This window comes from Dermacentor variabilis, chromosome 6, assembly GCF_050947875.1.
Source record: "Dermacentor variabilis isolate Ectoservices chromosome 6, ASM5094787v1, whole genome shotgun sequence".
Lineage (NCBI taxonomy): Eukaryota > Metazoa > Arthropoda > Arachnida > Ixodida > Ixodidae > Dermacentor > Dermacentor variabilis.
The window spans coordinates 130,072,814-130,094,418 of NC_134573.1; the positions used below are offsets into that span (position 1 = coordinate 130,072,814).

The window sequence follows — 21,605 nt, forward strand, 5'->3', positions numbered from 1 at the left end:
TTTTTCTTAGTTTAGAGACGTGTTATTACTACTGTTATCAGTGCCCTTGTCAATTACCTGACGAGAATTCTCATTACCGTATATGGTTTCGCTTTTAGAAAACAGCAGGTGCGGTTTAATCGTCCTATAGCCCATAGCCCGTCATTTCGAGATGAAGCAGTTAAATTAGCATGGGAAATACCTTCCTTCCTTACTTAAAATTAAATGTTAATTCACGAGACTAGCAATACCGCTAAGGGTCCAGGTGCGTACGCAATATTATTTGTATTAAGTTCTGAAATAAAGTGAAATTAAATGAAACAGTTAGCAAATCCCCAAACTGATTTATTTTTTTCTTCCACAGGCTGAGCACGCTGCTGTGCGCATTTTCTAGGGTCTACGTAAGTGCCTATCCGTAAGGTCTGCCTGCTTATATATTTATAGTAAATAATGCATATGAAGTATCAAACATACGCTAGCCCAGCGGATACCAATTTACTAGCTCATAACACGTTTGCGAACGCAGTGTCCGCACACCTAACACTTGTAAGGGCCGTCCCCTTAAGGGGCGATCCCTGCATACCTCCTATACGTATTCTCATTAAGAGACCCAACAAATGTTTTTACCACTGCCACCTAACACTTCTCGCGCTGCGCACCTCACTTAGACTAACGCGTCCAAAAAAGAATTTCAATTGAATATTCTGCTGGCTCAAGGTCTGTAATGAGAATCGCTGCGACAGAAGTGTTATACCCCAGTCACATGGGTATTTTCAAAGTCTTTTGAACCGAAGATCCTTTACTTCAAGGGAGAATGCGCACTGTCACACAGGCACGGCAAAGGAGCCCTGCTGGAAGGGAGCTTTGAGTCAAAGGAGTGCGCGTTCGTCCTTTGAAACATCAAGGGAATACTCTCGAGCTTAGAGGCCGTCCGACAGCAGAAAAAAAGATATCTAAAAATATGGAAGTTCAATGTTTACCTCTTCAGAACAAGCTTATAAGTACCCAATACTATAACTAATATACTAAACACTTTCGGGACACCCGCAATCTCCATCATGAGCGCCCGGTACAGCAGCGCCGGCGCGGCCTGTCGTCAGCAGCAACATCGACACAACAAGGGTGCCATGTGCGGTTTGGTTCTTTGGTTAGCAACTGCTAGCAGGGGCGTAGCCAGGGGGCGGGGGTGTCTTATGAAGCTTCAGCCCCCCCCCCCCCCCCCCGAAATCTTTTCGTGCTGTCATGCGCCGCCAACCAAAACAACCCCCGGCGCCGGAAAACATGCTCGATTTTGTCTGGAATGTTTTCACGCTCGAAAAGACACTTTAGAGCGAACATTGTGAAATCGGGCTGGATTTCGAGGCAACGCCCATGTACCGGAACTCAGATATCGTAACGCCAAGGAGTTTCAAAGGCGTTTGGATGGCGAGCGGGATCGTCGCTGCATCTCGGGGAGGCCGCGGAATCTAGGGAGCGCTTGGATTTCAATTCTGAAACATTATGGGTATAAAGTTCTCAAACCTTTGATGCGTAAGGTGCATTGACATTTCGAAAGTCGGGTAAGCTGACGATGGAGGCCCAGTCTTGTGTGCGCAAGGGAGAAAAGCTGGGAGGAAGCGCGCCACCTTTCGTCACGCGCGATACATAGGGAGAGCGGAGGGAGTGGGGGGGGGGGGGCTGCGATCTGTGAATCTGTGGTTGCGCAACATGTTTATTTGCCTTGTTTGACGTATCATGTATAGCGACTTTTTCTTAGCTACGTAGACTTATTGGAGACTTATACGTACATTTAAATATATTGCTGCAAGGTTTTGTGTATATGTGCAGGGAACTTCGTTTACTGTGACACTTTTTTGCCCTTTATCAAGCTGTATCTTTGCATTTGTACATTTTATTGTATCTTCGCATTTCTAATGTACGAAGGCGAGTCAAATTAAAGTGAGCCAACAAACCATGTGCAATAATGGTTCTGTTCATTATCTGCGAGGCGTGCACGTGGCACGGAGGCATCTCTTATATAAAAAAGTGGCACGCAGGTGTGAGGATCAAGGTTCTTTAATGCTCTCATACACTGGGGTGAACATGGTTGTGTGACATAATGGACACTCCAAAAGTTGAACAGCGTGGTGTCGTGAGATTTTTGACAAAGATGTTTACCGAAAAGAAATAAGTCGCCTTATGGCTGCCGTGTACGGTGAACATTGCATTTCATTGGCCACTGTGAAGTGCTAAGCAAACGACTCAAAGAATGACGCGAAAGTTACAAAGACGATCCAAGACCAGGCCAAAGCCACCGTACAATCACCCCCGACACAATTCCAAAGGCTGGTTAGACAAGAACGGAGGATAAGCATCGATGAATTGGCAGGGCGTGTGAACATCAGTCATGGTTCGGGTCACACCATAATTCATGAGCATCTCGGTTATTGGCTCTTGTGTGCGCAATGGATGCCCAAGATATTGAACTGCCGCCAGAAGACGGACAGTTTCGGCGCTGCCTTGACTCATCTCGTGCAGTGTCACAATGATGATGACGGGTACGAATCATGGTGCCACTTCTACGAGCCTGAAACACGACCGCAAAGCTTACAGCGGAAACGCTTGAATTCACCACCCCCCAAAAAAGCAAAGGCCGTCAGTTCTGCCGGAATGGTGCTGACTTTTTTTTTCGACCGTCAGGTGCCATCATTGATCGAATTTGCTAAACCTAGAGAGACTATCAATCGTTTCCGATAGTGCGAAACGTCGGATCGGCTGCGTGTCGCAATCATGAGCAAACGACGTGAAAAATTCAGGAATGGGGTCATCTTGCTGCACGACCATGCCCGTCCCCACGTCGCTGATGTGATTAATACAAAGTTGGCAAAGTTCAAGCGGGAAACGCTGCAACATCCGCCATACACCCCAGACCTGTCGCCTTGCGACTTCCACATTTTGGAGCATTTGAAGAAACACCTCAAGGGAACCAGATTCGTGTCCAAGGAGCTTTACCCAAGCTTTACCCTTTTCTCGTCTCATAAACCCAAGGCGCTTTATGAGACGAGAATCACGCAGCTCGTTAGTAAGTGGGACAAATGTATAAATGCTCATGGAGACTACTTTTAAATAAAATACCCCGTTTGTCATATATTCGCATTGGCTCACTTTCATTTGACTTAGCCCTTGTATATTTTGCAGAACTCCTGCTTTTTATATGTGCTTTCTATTGCGACTATAATTTCGGAGCAATTACTCACAATACACGACCGGTGACAGCTGCTCCTGGGCGATACATATTAACAAGGGCAGCGTCATTGAGATTTTTCTCTGGTCGTTGCATATGTACAAACATGTAGAAAAGGTTCTTCAATGACAGAGAGAGAGAGAGAGAGAGAGAGAGAGAGAGGCAGACGAGAGAAAGGCAAAGAGACTAACAAAGTTTTAATAAAATATTTGCCCTCAACTTGTGCCTTTACACTTTTCATATCAGCGGCATGCACTTCTTTGCTTGTTTCAAACTGATATAGTTCTAAAGTTCGTGTGACGTTCTCTTTCCTTGTTAAATATACAGAAAACATGGCAGCATTGATATCGGTTATTTTGGGCACAATTTTTGAGACATACGAGTCTATTCTCTTACTTAAAAATATATATTTTACTTGTCTTGGCATTGCGTAGCGTTCAAGAATTTCTTTGCAGCACCTTTGGCAATGGCAACGCAGTTATTAATAATGTTTAATGTATTTTATCCCTCGAAAAATTCTATAAGGAGGAGGCCGAGTTACGAAGTTAGCCGCCCCCCCCCCCCCCCCCGAACGAAATTTCTGGCTACGCCACTCGCTGCTAGGTATCCCATTCTCCTCGGCTTTTTTCTGCGCATCTTCTTCCCTCGTAACTTTTGTTTTGTAGTTCATTATTTTACCGCGTTTACGCGTACCTACCGCTGAATAGCCACAAGGAATGAAACAAAGCAGCTGAAGCAAGGGCAACAACGAATAATCGACGCCAACATGCGGTGTACGAAGCGGTGCACGTGGTGGCGATCATTACAATAAATACATCTGTATTTGGTAAAGTAATGTCTTTACTACGCGTGCATTTTGTTTTGATGTTTCTATGTATTAGGGAAAATAAATATTGCTGAAAAAATATTGGAAACTTATTATGAGACGCATTAGGGCCATATTTTTTTATTACTTTCGAGGCGATGGCAGCGCTAAGGATACGTTGCGGTTTCTGTTAAAAGCTTCAACGGAGACCATCTGGAGACCGTGTAGCACCGATACATATCCTTCGAACTAATGTGCCTTTGAAAGCTCAATGCTCCTTAACTTCAAAGGAGCTTTGGCATGCTCGTGTGCCTGGGGTCTTATTTCATCATGCAGTGAAACAGAATCAATCCTGTCACGTGACATATAATATATACTTACAAAAGTGCTCCCCGTTATTAGAAGTATTTCAAGACGTCTAGATGCAACGCGTACGTAAGACGCGGCTCATCATTCGACTGAGAACATGCCCTTGATGTTTATTCATACTCCTAGAACAGGAGTTCGAAGGTCAAACTTTGCTAGTCGACTTTGCGCTAACCAGTATTTCCTCTCGAAGAATCGACCTAACCTTACAGTATTTTATCAAATTTAACGCAGCATCCAAGAGAGCTGTGGCTCTCGAATACATAATATCGATCCGGGCTCCACTCCGAGATGCGGGAAGAGGCGTTTAAAAGGCGTTTACAACAATCCTGAAGGCTTCTCCGCGCCTTCGGATATATAAACCCTGTGACGACGCTCTCGATAAATTATGTCCGCCGCTGACCCCGTGACCTTCCGGCATGTGCGTCTTCAACTACATATACAGTTCAATCACGTACACCTTTCACTGCGCGACGCGGAAATTCGCACTGCATGACAATGAATTTTGGAAACTACACCGCCAGCACCCTGCAGCGCAGACGCGTCGCACGCACCAGCGAGTCCGTTATAACTTGTAACGGGGCAAAATCGCGGCCAATCCCGCGGCCGGCATTCGTACAGGCGCGACGGCCCACATCCTTCTCGTAATTAATCGCTCCCCTTTCGATTTCTATACGCGGCCCCATGCAAGCCGCACACTCGGTGAGGTCCGCGCCGGCTGACCTTCGTACCACACGGCGAACGCGTCTGCGCTTGCTCACGGCTACGGAATGGATGGACGTTCCGTTGCGTACATACCGTAAGTCCCCCAAGGCACAGGATCGTTCCTGCTCTATTGAGCCGGCGGGGTCAGTAGAGGCTATAAAACAACGCTAACAAGATACGCGACGCCGCCCCATCCGTGGTGCCGCGTGACGCGAGTTCTTTTCTTCTTTTTTTTCTTATATGTTATTTCTCTTATTTTTTTTTATCAGGTTGTATAGAGCAAGACAAAACGCACACACGTGTAAGGCGACATACTATGCGTGTGTGCAGGTATGCCGGCGTTACACAATTCGTCCAGCGAAATTGGCGCAGCAATGTGAATGTTAGGGCAGACGTCAAATATTGCCGCGACGCCATCTGTTGCCGTGAGCCGTGACAATATAGTCAGATATACCGCAATCACAACGGTATAGTGAGGGTGTACTTGATTTACCGTTTTTCACACTGTCGGCTATCGTGATCCGCTAGCAGAGAACGATAAAGAAGGAACGCCAATCACACGTCGGTTTACTGTGCAAACAGCTTCACGAATTTATCTGTATCCGGTACTCCATGCTCACTATAGTTCTCAAAGTGATGCACCGTTCTCTAGTGTTGAACGCACGCTGTGGAGCTACAGGACGGGCTATTCCGCAATGCCAGTTGGCTTTCGGACCACGCGGATACCGACGGAGTCAAAGAAAGGTTAGAAAGGGGAGCGAAAGGAATGGAAGAGTCGAGATACCGCGCAAGAGCTTTCGCTGGATTTTTATGAGTCTATTCGTTTTCGAAGTCAGCTCGTCGAGTGACGCAAAAAAATAAAATGCAGCGGCGCAACTTTGAGCCTCGTTTCGTAATGGCCCCCATTGGGGACGGTTAAATGCAGATCGCCCCACGGTGTCTGTGCGTGTGTGTGAGAGTTCGCTCTGAGCTGCCCCCAAGGGTATAACGTGGAGGAGGGAGATGTAACATGCTGCTGCTGTTTCCGACGAAGAAAGACTGCTGTCGTTGCTATTCTTTCGCGCCGACTCACACGAGGCGAGATTAGCAGTCTCGACGCATCCCCGTCCGTCCAGCTAAAAAGGAAGGGTGTTCTTGAAACAAGACGGGTATGTAGTGAATAAGAACTCAGAACAGACGCACTTAACATTCTTCCTTTTAGGTGGCACCTGAACTGTTTCAGGTTCTCTCTCTCTATTTCTTTTTTTTTTTCTGTTTCTTTCACAATCGAAACGTGAAACAACCTATAGATGCTTTGCTGCGGAAGTTATCACCTCGTGAGTTTTCAGAGAAATCACGCGACTTGTTATTTGTTGATGTTTTTTATGCATTTTCTCCCTCTTCAATGTGTGTGTGTACAAACTTCAACGGCTACTGCTGCCAAGGTCGTGTACGTGACAGGTATGTCTTTTCTCACCACCGCTGTAATTTAATTAAACTTAAATTAAATTATGGGGTTTTACGTGCCAAAACCACTTTCTGATCATGAGGCACGCCGTAGTGGGGTATTCCGGAAATTTCGACCACCTGGGGTTCTTTAACGTGCAGCTAAATCTAAGCACACGGGTGTTTTCGCATTTCGCCCCCATCGAAATGCGGCCGCCGTGGCCGGGATTCGATCCCGCGACCTCGTGCTCAGCAGCTCAACACCACAGCCACTGAGCAACCACGGCGGGTTCGGTGTAATTTCAGCTCGCCTTCGGGAAAAAGAGAAGAAAACTTCAAAAAATATATATACAGCCTTAAGGGTGTTATAACACCTTCAAAAGCTGTAAAAATCAGCACTCTTACGGTTTGAAAGAAAAGAAAAGGAAATGCTTGGTATACGTGCGACGAATACAGCCCAGGCTATAGAAAAGCTGCCGGCTGCGCTTGCGGTCAAGCCGAGTGTCCTGCACTCCGCCTCTGGGGCTCGCGAAAAGAAATGTAAAAAAATATATAAAAGAAAGAAGATAAAGCGCATCGTCTGCCGCTCGGATGCCTATCGCAAGCGGGACGGACCGTGGCGGCGGCGGCGGCGGCGCTCCAACTGCTGCCGGCGACTGGCAGGCACGCATCACCCAAGGACGCCCAGTCCGCGAGTCCTTTAAGCTTCCTGCAGCGCCCCGGTGCTTCCTAGAAAGGCGCGACACGGCGACTCCGATCCAGGTCTCCTATATATACTCTCCGGCGAAGAGGTTAATCGGTTGCGCGCAGGATTATATACTCTCTTCGGAGGAGTCGCTCGGACGGTGGACCGTACACGCGGAAGAGGCTCTTCACAATGGTCAGTGGGAGACCGCAAGCTTTTTCGGCAGCCACCGTGCACTGATGAAAGGATAGTATATAGCAGGGCGAGAAGCGCTGGAGGCGCACAGCAACGGTGCTCGGACACGCGGAAAGAAACGCAACGACGACATGCGCGCGCGAGGCGCTTATAGGGGGGGTCCGGCTCGTTAGGGCACGAAATTGCTCGTTGTATACGTATGTGGTGATGCACGATGACTCGCGCGACCCGACCTGATTCTCCGATTGTCATGCGCCGGCCCGCGATCGTCTGAATTGGTTCTTTCGCTTCGCTCCTCCGCGCTGAGCACCGATATGAGTAGGGCACACACCGTGTATCTGCGAAATTCAATTTCAACTTACGCGACTTGCATTTCTTTTTTTTAAAAAAAACGTGTTTGTAAGGGCAGGTCAAGCGCCAGATATTGTCACAATAGTCAGCTTCTCTCGCATATCATCTGCATACGTGCCACTGTGTTTGTGCGTGTCCAAATGACCTCCCGGTCTTCGCTTGCTGTGCTGACATTGCACTCGCCGCTGAGACGGTTGCAGGGCAGCCACGACGGCCATACGTTATTCATTTTAGCCTCGCACTTACCGTATTCATTACAGCATTGTATACGAGCTCAGTCCTTGGACAGAGGAAGAAATCGAGGCAGATCTATACCACGATATTTGCTCGTTGCCTAAGCAGTTTTCACTATACCTTGGTAACAGTTGGATAGGTTCCGGGATCTGGTAAATATACACCACGTGCATTCGTTCCGTGGTAGCTGTTTGGCACGTACTCAATGACGCGGCGATCCAGACATGCCAACTGTCAGGAGCGAAGCAGCCGCGAGAAATTGTTCTTGGTTTGCGTGCTATAAGCATGAAACTTGACGGTGCGACGTGCGTGCTGCGTCATCTGCTTTTTTAATCCGTCTTGTTTGGGCCGAAAAAAAAATTCATGTATTTCTAAAACACGGCAGAGTTTTTGCAGCAGGCTCTTGCTCCCGTCCGTTTTATTGCCAAAGACGCATCTTCGACCTTCTTTCCCGGTTCTACTGCAGTCGACGAATGCGCGGTTGGTCGCGGTGTTCGTGGTGGCCGTCCTGCTATGCGCGCGGACGTCGGGCCAGGGCAATTCGTATTCGGTCAGCAGCTTCCACCACGAGAGCTTCGGACCCGACGGCGTGGTGACGGGCCGCTCGGGCTACAAGGACTCGTCCGGCAAGAGCCGCTTCACGCACTACCAGGTGGGCAAGGACGGCAGGCGTAAGTTCATCCGCGACGACCCCGAGGGCGACATCGAGTCCAGGAGCCTGCTGCCGGACCCGTCCAAGGTTGGCTTCGGCTTCCCCGGAGGATTCCCCGGCTTCGGAGACCCGAATTTCGATTTCTTCAAGTAAGTCCGCGCACGAAACCGAGTCGTCGCAACTGGTGCGCCTTTATGAAACTGCATATGGCAAATTATATAGGTGTATACGGCCTAAGGCACGCTAAAAATGAGTATTAAGCTACGTTATACCGGTGTTACACGTACAGTCGCGATCAATTTGAAGGTGATCGCTCGAGCGGCGACCGAAACTAGGAGCAGCGCCACGTTACGTCATCGCCGTCACTCGAGAGGAAAACGTCACATAGCTTCCCTCGCTCTCTTTTGCTGTTCCCTGATCAGCTGTCACTCCCATCTAGCAACTTGCAGCTTTTCGTTGTTTTTTTACGCCCCAAGAAACAGGCAGTGGTACACAGCGCGTGTCGCGTTTTGCACAGAGGCGTCATTGTTGGCCAAGATATGCGTGAGGCAGCGACGCATGCAAGCACATCGTTGCCATGAAACGGAAACAAACACAAAAATGTGGTGAGTCTGCCATGGGGGTGACGGGTGCAGCCTGGAAGAGCATAAAAGGGGAAGAAGGCAGCGCAAACTTTATCTTCGCAGTTTCGAAATCGGCCGTTGTGATGCTTGAAAGGCCCGCCGGTCGATGCTCGCGCGATCACCTTCAAATTGATTGTGACTGTACACTTCTGATCGGGATTGGGGCCGATCCGGATCAGACGTCTTGATCGCGATCAACAATGGTCGCTGCTACACGATCCAATGATAAGGATCGAGTTATATATCGTCTACTGGTCGTCGGCAACACTCAGAACTGCATAATGCCTTGACTAGAAATTCAGGTTTGCAATATGTGCTTAAATTTGGACAATATTTCAATTTTACACCTTACTATTGCTGATAAAAAGGCATTTAAACGTTTTTTTTTTTTTTTTTTGTTGAGCTGTCTTCACTTTTTGTATTTAGCATTTTCAGAATGCTGTGCTAGAGGGCGCGGACGTCTGCCTGCGATCGCGATTCACAGATCGCAATTGTCCGGATTCGGATCCCGATTGATTGCGATCGCAAATGACCATGCAGGAACACTCTATCCGGATCAAGCTCAATCCGTGTCGGCCCGCACCGCGATCAGAAGTGTACATGTGACGCCTGTATTAGTATAGTCACGCTTAGTGAGCCAGAAAAGATGTTATAACGAACAACAGGTAGTGAAGCCTCCCTAAAGTTCCCGCAAAGATCACTGTGACGTCATGGGTTTCGACAGCGCATGCTTGGGTCTTGGTAACTGTTCCTTTGTAAGGAATGACTACATATGATTCTAAAGGAACCAGAGACACAACCTAGCCAGTTCCAAGCACTTGTCCAGCGCCCTATAAAGTGTCCCAAATACAAAAACAGATACGTTGAAATCTGTGACACCACCATGACGTGTCGGCGCTGACGTTTCGGCGAAAAACTCAGAGAAGTTTGGCATTCGTTTTCTTCAACTAATGATCAAGCCTTCTCTTCCGCCAAGTGAAAAGAAATTTGGGTCTTAAAGGAATGCTACATGTACTAGTTTAGACTGGTTTGCTATTGGCGTTTAGCGACCTTTTAAATGTTACAGAGCAAGAAACACGAACACAAAATACAGGAACATGAAAAGAAATGGAGACGAGTGCTGTATCCGTGTGCGTGTGTGCACGCCTCACCTTCCCGTGTTGCTCATTCTTTTTCTTTTTAAGCAATCTTGTCTTTTGTTCTTTCTCATTTAGGCGCAACTTCTTTAGAGTTTACGAACGCCAACAATCCCAAACGCTTTATATGGCGTTATGCTCAATTATTAAGTGAGAAGTGCAAGGTCACAGAACCACGCTGACGGCCCAGTTACGACCTTTACCATGTAGCATCCCTGTTGTACGAACCGCTCACATCACGTATGCGGCTCGACTTCCGGCACCATGTGCGAACAATACAAGCGAGCAAACTACGTGAAGCGACGGGAGGCGCGATCCTGCTAGCCGGTTTACAGACGAGCCTCAGCGCGGCGAGTTCGCGTGAGAGCAATTAATCGCGTGCGCATCCGTGTGTACAGCGCGCACCATCGCGCTTCCCTTTTTTTTTTTTTCATGTAGCCTTTGAATGCGACTTCTTCATTATCCGAACCCTAAGCACGACGAGTAAGAGAGAAATGAAATACAGGCACAGCCGCGAAGTCCAGCGCAATTACGGCTGCAATATGCATTCGCAGTTATGATGCCACAGTCATGCCACCACATTTATGTAGCCGCCACGTATACAATCGACCACCAAAATTTACGGGACACGGGTGTTTTTTTTCGTAGAAAGTAGAATTCCCGCGAAGCCTGTGCCCCGATTTCAAAGTTTTAGTCTGCAGTTTTTTTTTTTTTTTTGTTGCGACCTACACAAGTGACCTATTAAATCAGAAGCACCGTGCCCAAATGTAGCAGAAATTTCCATTTCTCGTGGAAACTGCATCCCGCAAACTTTTGTGTGTGGCCGAACGTTTACCACGGCGTGCTGCGCAGCGAGCGCCGAGAGTCAACACACCTCCGCAACGACCCTGTGTCAGTCGTATTTTGTTTAATGACTGCCATGTGAGGCCAGCAGAACAATGAATACAAGGACAGCGCAGGGGGAATTCCCGCCATATATACTAAGTGATGTCCTTGGCTCTCATTGTCTGCTGCCTTTGTGTGGTAGCTGCTTCACTAAAACAGAGGCCTTCACTTTCTCGTGGTTCCTGGCTCTCCCTCGTTAATATGTTTTTACTTCGACAGCGATAGAAGCTGCCCACAGGAAATTTGCTCTCTCTCTCTCTCCCCTCTCTCTCCCCTCTCTCTCCCCCGTGGAAAGTGTTGCGGTGAACTTGCGGGAGCTTGTGAAATAGAGGCATGGAGCCGCGGTCGTAACGATAGTGCCACGCGTCGTCCACGCATGACTACAGGCTTTCTTAGTTATGTGCGGCATGTATCTCGATTACTGTGTGCTCTACCCACTGAACTAACTGAACAACAATAATTGCCGAAACTTCTTCCTTTTTTTTTCGGTTTCTATCATTTTTCTTTTTCTTATGTTTCAGTTTGTTTCACTAACTCACATGCGCCTCGACTGTACGCACAACTGGAAACCCATACGTAAAGTAGCATTTTCAATAGCAATAAACAGTGGCTGAACAAGACAAGGCGTTGTAGCCAACGTGTCTGCAAGGGGACTTGTTCTCGACAGGCCTTGACGAAGAGAATCCTGACGAAGAAGTTGTCGAGACATAGCAACAGCAGCATTGCTTGTTCATCCACTGTCGGTCAGTTCAAGCAGCCAGCTTCCTTTGAACTTCTGTCTTGTTTTTGACGTTTAATAGCAGCTATAGGCATATAGATTACCTACAAGATCCGCTTCAGTGAGAAACTGTACGAACATCGTATCGTCGTGTGCGAGCTGTGCTAAAAGTTAGCCTTGCCGCATCTAACTGCATTAGCAGACCATCTACTGTGCCAGGCACCATGTGTCGGTCACACGGCATACGTCACTCATAAGGTCAGGTTGCCAAATACACGTACTACGTATATGTCCACGTCGCAGGCGTCGCGGCTGACGAATCGGAGCCAGATCCGGCAGCAGTTCGTCAACATTTGAAGCTCGCCCACGCACCGTGAAAAGCAAGGTAAACGTAAAGCGAAGGGGCAAAACCCGTACACGTTTCAAGTCGACGGCGCACGCGAGAACGAGTCGCTCAGCTCCGATTGGCTCGTACCGTGGCGACGTGGAACCTAACATCGACGGCAACCCCGCCGGGTGTTCGAGATGCGAACGCTTCCATCAAGTGGTGACGACTCAAGGGACGTTTGGGCATGCGGCTGGAGAGCTCGGCACCTGTACGGCCCAGGTGAAAGTGAAGGCGAGACTCTGTCAGACGCGTGCCGAACGTTCACGGACAAACCGGGCGTGACGCAAAACGTAATAAACTGCCGTCGCCTACTTGGTTGTTTATCTCAGCCGAAGCGGTCGGGCTGCGTGCCAAACCTTACGAGTCTCTCTCTCTGTCTTTCTGTCTTTCTTTTCTCTCTCTCTGGGACAAGCTTTGACGGGCAGATGACGGGATCGAAGTTTGACGGGGCGGATCAGCCGGGCGCATATTTGCACACCGCTGGGCGCGACCTTCGGCTTTCCCGTAGTAGTCGTACCTGTGGCGCCACCGTGATAGGGATGACGTAATGAAGAAAGTATGCGAGTTTCCGCCTTCTTATACAAATGGATTGGGCCACGTACCTGTAAGCGCACATTTTAAATATAGAGAGACACTGAACCATGCAGGATGGCAATTTGGGGCAAATTGGTCAAAATTCGTAATTAAAGAAACAACGGAAACGAGAAAGTGTCTTGTCAAGAAAGTCTTGTCAGAGCGGCTATTTCGTAAGAGCGGCTATTTCAGGCGGAATGTGCGGAATTACAAGGGCAGGACAAACGGAATATGTGCAATTAAAGCAGAACGTTTCTTAAAGTAGGTTATAATTCATTCAGGACAAAGTATCGCCGTTCCTATGAATGAATCACGGATGGCGTTTCATCGCGTGCAAACAGCTAAGATAATGTTCAGGTGTGTACTAAAAAGAGCCCTCGCGGCCGGGAACTCTTTTCAAGATGTTCGAAATTCTCCCTTCGGCAAAGGGTCTCAATACAGCTGAATGTTCGTTCTATCCGATTAGAATACTGTGCTGCCATGCGCTGCATAATGTACAGCCGATCACAAAACAAGTAAAGACCAGTCGAGCATTGTCGGTAAATTGGGTACGCAGATTACCCCTTTTTTTCTTTGCGATAGGGATGCGTCATCAGTTTTTCCTGTTCTTGAAAAGAATTACGATTCTACTCTTTATTTGTTGATTATCGAAACGAATGAAAATGGGACGGACGTGCAACAGAAGTAGAAAAAGAAGCATTGTGAGAAATTTTTCAGGAGCGGTAACCTTGCAGTATCTATAAGTTTACTGGCAACAGAACTTTCACAAGACCGAGCTGATAAAAAACGTCAAGTCAGCAAGATACCTCAACTACAGAACACCGATGAAGGTCAGGAAGAAAAGTGGTAAAAACGTTTTCTTTGCTTTTCTGTCACTCTGGTGCAAATTTGATCAAGCTCACATATAAAGTAATAATAGTCATTGCAACACGTCTACACGGCTCTAGATATCATACAAACTGTAAACAGGTAAACAAAAAAGACCGAGAAAGCTCCCCTCAGCTGCGTATAATATTCACAGGAATGCATGCACACAAGCAATTTGCATATCTCTATCTCTCTTTAGCTTTTTTACTTTGACTCTCTTTTGTTTTTGTGAGTCCCACCTTCCCCTTGACAAGCAATTGAAACGCGCCGAAAGGCCTATGTCCTCGAGCGCACGGTCTTCGGTAAACGCTTCCTAAAGCACAGAAAAACAGACGAATGAACAGATTTATATCGCAACCATATCAGTGCGACTGCGAATCAATTTGCGTCGTTGAGCGCGTCGACTCGAACGATCCGTTCCTGATAAAACTTGCTCAAGGCAGCGCAACACAGACGATGCTTGCTCGCAGAGAGCACGCGAGTGAGGAAATAAACAGGTCACTACGTACACTGCGGCGTATACGCTCTGGCTGCCCGCAGCGCGGAATCGTGACGGCTGGTACACGGAACACCTCAATTATTCACTGAACCTGCGGCTAGTGGAAAGCGACAACGTCGAGCTGAAATCAAAGAAGGAAGCCATGGACGGCCCTGCGGCAATGCCCCGTGTTGCCGTCTCTTCGACCAACAAACACCGCGAGGTCATCTCTCCCTGCCTTATTACGTGGCGCTTGAACGAGGAAAAATACATGCGGCCGCGCGGATGACGCGCTCAGTGAGTGCCAACTGCCGCCTTGCCGACGCGATCACGATACGATCACACGACGCCGTGAAACCCTTCTCCCGTATTCCGTGATAAACACTTTCCACATATGCGGCCTCCGTGCATGCGCACTGCCGTCGGAAATTCCCAGCAAGAGGTCGTATTGCATTGCGAGCTGAGTGGGAAATCGCAGATGACGCGCGATGAGAAGGAGGGCGTGTTATACCGAAGCTCGATAGGGCATCGCTGTGCATGCAGGCATACCCCGCCTGCACAGCTGGTCTATGGCGCACATTCGGCTGGCCGTTCTGTGGAGCGGTCTGGACGTGCTACGAAAGTCGTTGAAAGCAGCTTTAACGCTGTATTACAGTAAAGAGCAGGTGCACTAAAGCTTATAGTTTCTGTCTTGCACAGCGTATGCATATAGTGCTATCGGAGTGCTCTGAAACAACCAGTCGAATGTGCCGCAGCAATCATTCCTTATAGCTAATGAACGAGTGTGTGAGCACGTGCCGAAGCGTTCGTGTCGGTGACATGTGAGTTAAAGTATGCGGCACGATCGCCAGTAAATGTCCATAAGTATGAGCGCCTCGGTAACGGTCCAAGTACAACCGTATATAAATCGCATGCGCCTTCAGATTCACCAAGATGGCTGGTCCGCTGATTTTCATCATCCGTGCCATATAAGCGCGTGGAAGCACAGGATAGTGCTTTCACCGTGTCCATGCGCTTTCACGGTGCCTTGAAAGCACTCAATCACATACATACCGGAAGGATGAGTGCGGGGCGTGCCGGAGTAAATCGATGTGAGTGTATACCGCGAGCAGCGCTTATGGTGAATGGAGTGGAATAGCAAACTTTATTTCGTCACATAGCAGATGATGACAGTCCGTGCTAGATGGCCATGGAGTCTGTGCACATGTGAGTCAGTAAAGTGAGTTTGAGTGCCACCTCCTTTCGCGCCGTGAAACAAGGAGAGCTAAAGGTAATTTGTTGATCAGCTCAAGGGTTTCATGTTAGTGCACTTCAGGCACCTATATGCATATCCGGTCATAAACGCGTCCGAGTCATGCGGGTGATAGCATTCACGGATTGAAGCGCTTAATTGACAATACGTCTCTTCACGTTTTAGATGATCTACTTCGGCTAATCGGCACTGTCACATAACAAACAACGGGACGTTAAATAGCGTGACAGTGTTAAAGAGAGACGCCAGGTCAACGCGCTACTGAGACGCGAAACGATCGCCTCTCTGCGTCCTTCACGGCGGGAATAATTTATTGGCATGAATATTCAGACCTAGCAAGGCTTTGTTCATATTATGAATGTCGCGATTAAGGGCTATCACTGGCACGATCTGTCATATAGGTTTTTATTTCTTGCACCAGCAAAAGTGGATTCAAAGGCATACTCTAAAAAGGAAGCGTTTTTTTTTAATTAGGGGTATTCGGACAATGAAATTTCCGAATCGAATCCGAATATTCGGTAAACTGAGCTTCGAATAACGAATCGAATGTCGAATTTCTCATTTCTAAATAAAACAAAATAAAAAGATTGTGCAGGGTCCACTTGGTAACAAATGAGACCTATTGACAATATTTCCCAAGTAATGCCGTTAGCAACAGGACGTCCGCTCAAATTAAGCACTTGTAAAATAGAAATAACTGGTTTATGTTGTCTGCTAGCTGTTACCGCGCGCTCTCTTCCAGTAAAATCATCATCTGAGTCGTCGCCTGCATCGATCTCTCTCTCTCCCTCGAGATTCCATAAGTATTGCTTTCCCTCATTTTCGATCACGAACGAATATTCCGCAATTTCAGACAGTGGATGCTCGAATGCAACATGAATCGAATAGCACCGGGGACTATTCGATTCGCATTCGAACTTTCGCATATTGACAGCGCCATCCCTAAAAATGTTCCGAACAAGGGTGTTATTCTGAACACTGTCTAACTCATGCAATGGCGGCGTTTTGAGCCAATCAGAGAGGCCGCGGCAGTACCTATGGACCAATCGGCGCTGACAAGATGACGGATTCACCGATATCGTGGAATAATGTCAATGTCAAGAACATGCAACGGCACGCGCAGCTCCCCGCGCTTCTCGTATTCCTTGAAGAGATATTTCTACAACAATTCGCACAGGAATCTAGTAACGAGCGAGGTCGACAGATGGGGCTCACGCCCCAAAGACGCTCTGGCGGAATGGCTCCCGATTGATTTTGACCACTTGGGGTTAATTGCACCGAAAGCGCGCATTTTTACATTTTGCCTTTAGCGGAACGCGGCTGGAGATCGAACCAGCGACCTCGTGTTCTGCAGCGAAACGCCATGGACAGCCACTTAGCCATGCACCATGGCGGGTGGCAATTAAGAAGGCGGCTAGGAGAAGGTTAAGTATAGGTTCAGACGGTCGCACGTCAGTTGCTCGGCCATCGACTATACGTTTATGCAAACGACAACGTACTTCGCGCCTTCATATCTACAATGCGACGCCGTCGCGCCAGTAGGGCCCGCGTAATTTGCCATCCAAGCTCGGGAACGGAACCACTATGAATCCTTATTTGTTCCTACGATGCTTCATTTGTGCTTTTAATGAAATACAGTTCATGAAGTGCAACATAAAAACAGAAACTTGCTAACGTTAAGAGTGCTATAGATTGTGAATGTCCGTTCTATATTAAAATTGTGAAAACGGCTGTTCGTTCTCAAAAGTTATTCGATATTCGATTCGATTCACTTCCCAGACTATCCGATTCATATTCGATTAGGTTTCAAAAAACATTGGAGGACGCTTAAGCTTTGCCTTCAAGAGTGGAACGCGATAGCATTATCGCACCCCGTTCGCACCGCCCGCTCAAAACGATCTACGCGAGCCAAACGTCGTGATCGGCACGGACAGCCGGGCCGCTACGCGCCATGAAGGCGGACGCGATCATGGAGCGAGTGGCGCGCCACGTGTCGGGGCAGCGCCGTACATTGCGAGGAGGGGCGGGTCTTCTGTGTTTGCCGCAAGATGGCTCTGTGTGTGCGCAGAGCGCAGAATGTAGCGGAAACGTACTTCGCTACTCGTGTAACTGGGACGTCTGTAATTTACATGCTCATAATTGCCCGATATACACCGCACTATAACTTTCTACGGCACGTTTCTAAGGCAACACCGCATTCACTAGAGGCGCTTTTGTCCCGCCTTGAACTATCGAACTCGTGGCTGAGTGGTAGCCTCTCCGTCTCACATTCCGGAGACCCTGCTTCGATTCCCATCCAGCCCATCTTGCAAGTTGTTTTTACGTATGAATTGCCTTCCTGGATTTCTCGCTCACGGCCGTCGACGCCGAAGACACCTGCTTTTCTGCGACACGAACTCCTTAACGCTGTCGCGTTAAAATTGGTATTCGCGCCCAAGGAATGGCTGCGTGGGGTAAAGATATATCAAGTCGCGGCCTCGTACGTTTTTTGTTGTCCTTTTTGCTCCTCTCGTATACGTTTTTCTACGCCTAACCTTTCAAACCATGAACAAACCTCAGCGTGCACATTCATAGAATGAAGTTCTTACGGCGACTCGAAATGCGTAAATAAGAATGTCACTGTTTAAAAAAAAATTGAAAACTCAGTGCACCTTTCTTTCACCTCTGAAAGAGAGTCGAGCCAGCTGGAGTTCGCTCACAGACTTTGCTCTTACAATGTAAAATTAAATGACATGAAAATAAAGGTTAGTTGTTTCAAGCTAAAATATTAACTTTGGCAGAGCACTAATACCAGGATCCCTCATTAAGTTTGCCAAGACAAATCTTTACGGAGAAAAGAGCTGTTTTCACGCGGAAATAACCGAACCTAATTGGCCGGTGCAATGACAATGACAATCAGCGTCGAGGTTTCCTGCACAATTTTTTGCCCGGTTGCGATTGAACACATTCTGAGCTTTGCAGTGAATACAAGCGATGTTCGTGAATTTGAACTTTCTTTAGACTTGTGTTTGTAAGATTACATGCAGCGTCTTCATGTCGCTGTGCACCTAGTATGTATGCCGTTTCTTTTTTCACTTGTTTGCCCTCCCAGTAAAAACCCTCATTAAAGTGTTGACAGCACAAATGAATGAATGAATGAATGAATGTGCAGTCGGGCAAGCTCTTAGCTTCTTTTAAAAAGAAATAAGGGAAGACAATAAGGATGATTGAAAAAATTTGAGGATACCTAAGCACTTCTTATGAGTTGTGATTGCGAAAGCATTAATTTCCACTTGAACGCCGCTAAGCGGTCCTTCAAGTTATGAACTTCTCGCGGACAAGCGATCTCACCGTGGCGCAGTTAGAACATAGGCGATAGCTTGTGTGGACAAGGAACGTGCGGATAACAAAAAGCAACCGAGAACCGCGCCTGCACACGGCGTCGCGGTGCCGTATCTGATCTGTCAAGGCGCGCTGGTGACGTGGCATCGCAGCGATGCCCTCTCCCCTCACGCAAAACCAGACATGCTAGCGCAGCAGCAGATGTTCCGATTCACCCACTCTGCTCCATTGAGACACCCCCGTGACATGGCGTCGCAGCCAATGGAAATTTAGGTGCCGTTTCGCTGCTACGGACACTGCCGGCTTTTTCGCTCGATGGCTCAATGGGTAAAAAAAAATTTAATTATGGGGTTTTACGACCCAAAACCACTTTCTGATTATGAGGCATGCCGTAGCGGGGGACTCCGGAAATTTCGACCACTTGGGGTTCTTTAACGTGCACCTAAATCTAAGTACACGGGTGTTTTCGCATTTCGCCCCCATCGAAATGCGGCCGCCGTGGCCGGAATTCGATCACGCGACTTCGTGCTCAGCCGCCCAACACCATAGCCACTGAGAAACCACGGCGGGATCAATGGGTCAAAGGGCCTGAGGGGAAGCACGATGGACTAGTGACTAAAATTTTGTCCATCTGGTGTCTTTTGGGTCGTTTAAAGTTCGTGTTATACTCTGCTGCGTGTTTTAACTAAAGTGCAATCGCTTCTATTTGTGCAGGGCTCTGGGCTTCCCGAAGGACACCTTCTTCCCCACTTTCCCCAAGGACCTGCTGCCTCGTGACCTCCTGCCATCCTCTGGAAACGGCAGATCTGGCGGCTTCGGTCAGGAAGTGCAAGGACGCAAGGGCATCGGGAACAGCTTCCCGTGAGAAAGTTATACCGTCACCTTCTATCCTGTGCCCAAGCTTTCAAACCACCCGCTCCCTGTGTTGCTGTGTTTGTGACTTGCACTGCACTGCGTATGAGGCTGTCAGCTTGGCATGACATGAAAGCTAGTCGCTAGCAAATCGACAAAAGACTAGAAGGTGCAAAAATGCCCGTTAGTGCACCAGCAAGCACTAAGGAATGATGATGTTAAGTGCTCATGATAAGTATGACAGTGTAATGACACACACACACACACAATGGAATAACTCGAGAATTTGGCAGGACAGTGCTTCATTTTTGTTCCATGTTTAATAGTCTCTTTCCTCAATAGTATGATGAAAATCGAAGCAATGACATGTAGATTCAGTGCAACTACTGCGTAACTGATGGCTGTCTGCACGCCTGCCCGTACGTGTCGTCCATCTTCGCATGGTCACGCAGGCTCTCAGCTACCATAAAGGACATGCGAGTTATAATTTGTGACCATAGCAGTAGGGCAAAGTTTAAGCTGGTAGTGCCACTAGCAGTGGACCCTATTCAGAATAACTATGGAGGGAGCCAGAAGCGCGCACCAGACATCGAAAAGTCACATGTCAGTCCCACTGTAGTCCTTCGTCTTCAGCTACAATGTACAATTGCCATCGCACTTTAGCAAAGCAATGGATTTGTAGGTGAATTCATCCATCCTAAAAATTAAAGGTACACTAAAAAGAAAAATAGGTTGAGCTATTATTAGCATATTACTCTTCTAAACTGTCAAAACAGGCACCTTGAGAGTATGCTTAGTGAGCAATAAAAAAAATACTGGTGGCGACGCCGGCTTGAAGTTCCCGCATGAGCTTGCCGTGACGTCACAGCTTTTGATGGCGTCTGTTCGGATCTAGTTAACGTTTTGTCGGTAAAGATTGACTACATTGCATTCTAAAGCAGCCAAAGACTAAGCAAATTTGGAGAATTGGTACTGTTCTACAACTCCAAATATGAGAAAAATCAGGACGCCACGCTGACGTACTAGTGCAGTAGTTCTGATGCAATTTCTTTTTAAAATGATGTTGAGCCTTCTCTTCAACCATGAAATTAGCAAAAGATAGGGCTCCAAAGGAACACTTCATTAGTCTAAACTCACCTAGAGTTTCTTAGTGTCCTTTTAAGGAAGGAATGCAAATCAAAGGGCCGAAAATGCACTTTCATGACAGAAGCAGCCATGTCCCATCCCTCACGCATTTTAAACGTTCTTGTTTAATTATTTTTTTTTTGTTTAACAACAAGCTGACCCCTTTTCAAACCTAGCTTCCTTAGCATTCCCTGCATCCTCCTTGAACCATATGTACCATGCGTGCATGCCATGTGCGATAATTAGGGCCAGCCCACATCAATATATGCGTTCTAAATCAATCAGCGTTCTCACCCCTCCTACACGTTTGTGTCTATTTACCCTCACCTATGTCCAAGTGTGTTCACACCTGCATGTGTCTGTTTCCCAACCCTTGGCTTTATATGTATATATGTGTGTATCCTTGCTGTGTCCCACTGACCCACTCACGCATGCAGCTGGTCTGCACGCCCTCGCTACTGAGACCACGGACAACTCCCTCCCGCATGGACACAACCACATGACAACGTGGTGACTCTCGAAAAGTAACTAAGTTGCATGATTTCTTGTAGGTAAAAGTATTATTTCGCAAAAGTTAGCTAAGGTAACGAAATAAACCATATGCTAGTGCAGTTGCGTTGATCAATTATTGGGGTCGATATGGCAAGCTTTGCTAAATGACTTTGTTGTTTTTGTAATTTATTTCTGGAGGCAGGAATGCACACCTCGTTTTGTCAGGGAGGGCTATACGGTCCTTTTTTTTACTATACCAATTTTTTTAACGAAAT

At 47.6% G+C, this 21,605-nt stretch overlaps 1 protein-coding gene across 3 annotated transcripts in view; it reads left to right on the plus strand.

Moving 5' to 3' along the window:
• LOC142585228 (uncharacterized) overlaps positions 1-21,605 on the plus strand; it is a 54,691-nt gene that overhangs the window by 30,307 nt on the left and 2,779 nt on the right. The window contains exons 2-4 of one of the 3 annotated variants that reach the window (XR_012829057.1): positions 8,435-8,769; positions 19,576-19,722; positions 21,276-21,362. Coding sequence is in view for 2 of the 3 variants with exons in the window: in XM_075695818.1 (XP_075551933.1) it covers positions 7,381-7,383; positions 8,435-8,769; positions 19,576-19,722 (485 nt within the window). In the remaining variant the exon portion in view is untranslated. Of the gene's footprint in view, positions 1-7,204; positions 7,384-8,434; positions 8,770-19,575; positions 19,723-21,275; positions 21,363-21,605 lie in introns of those variants that run through there. The other 2 variants (XM_075695818.1, XM_075695817.1) reach the window with 2 other exon arrangements.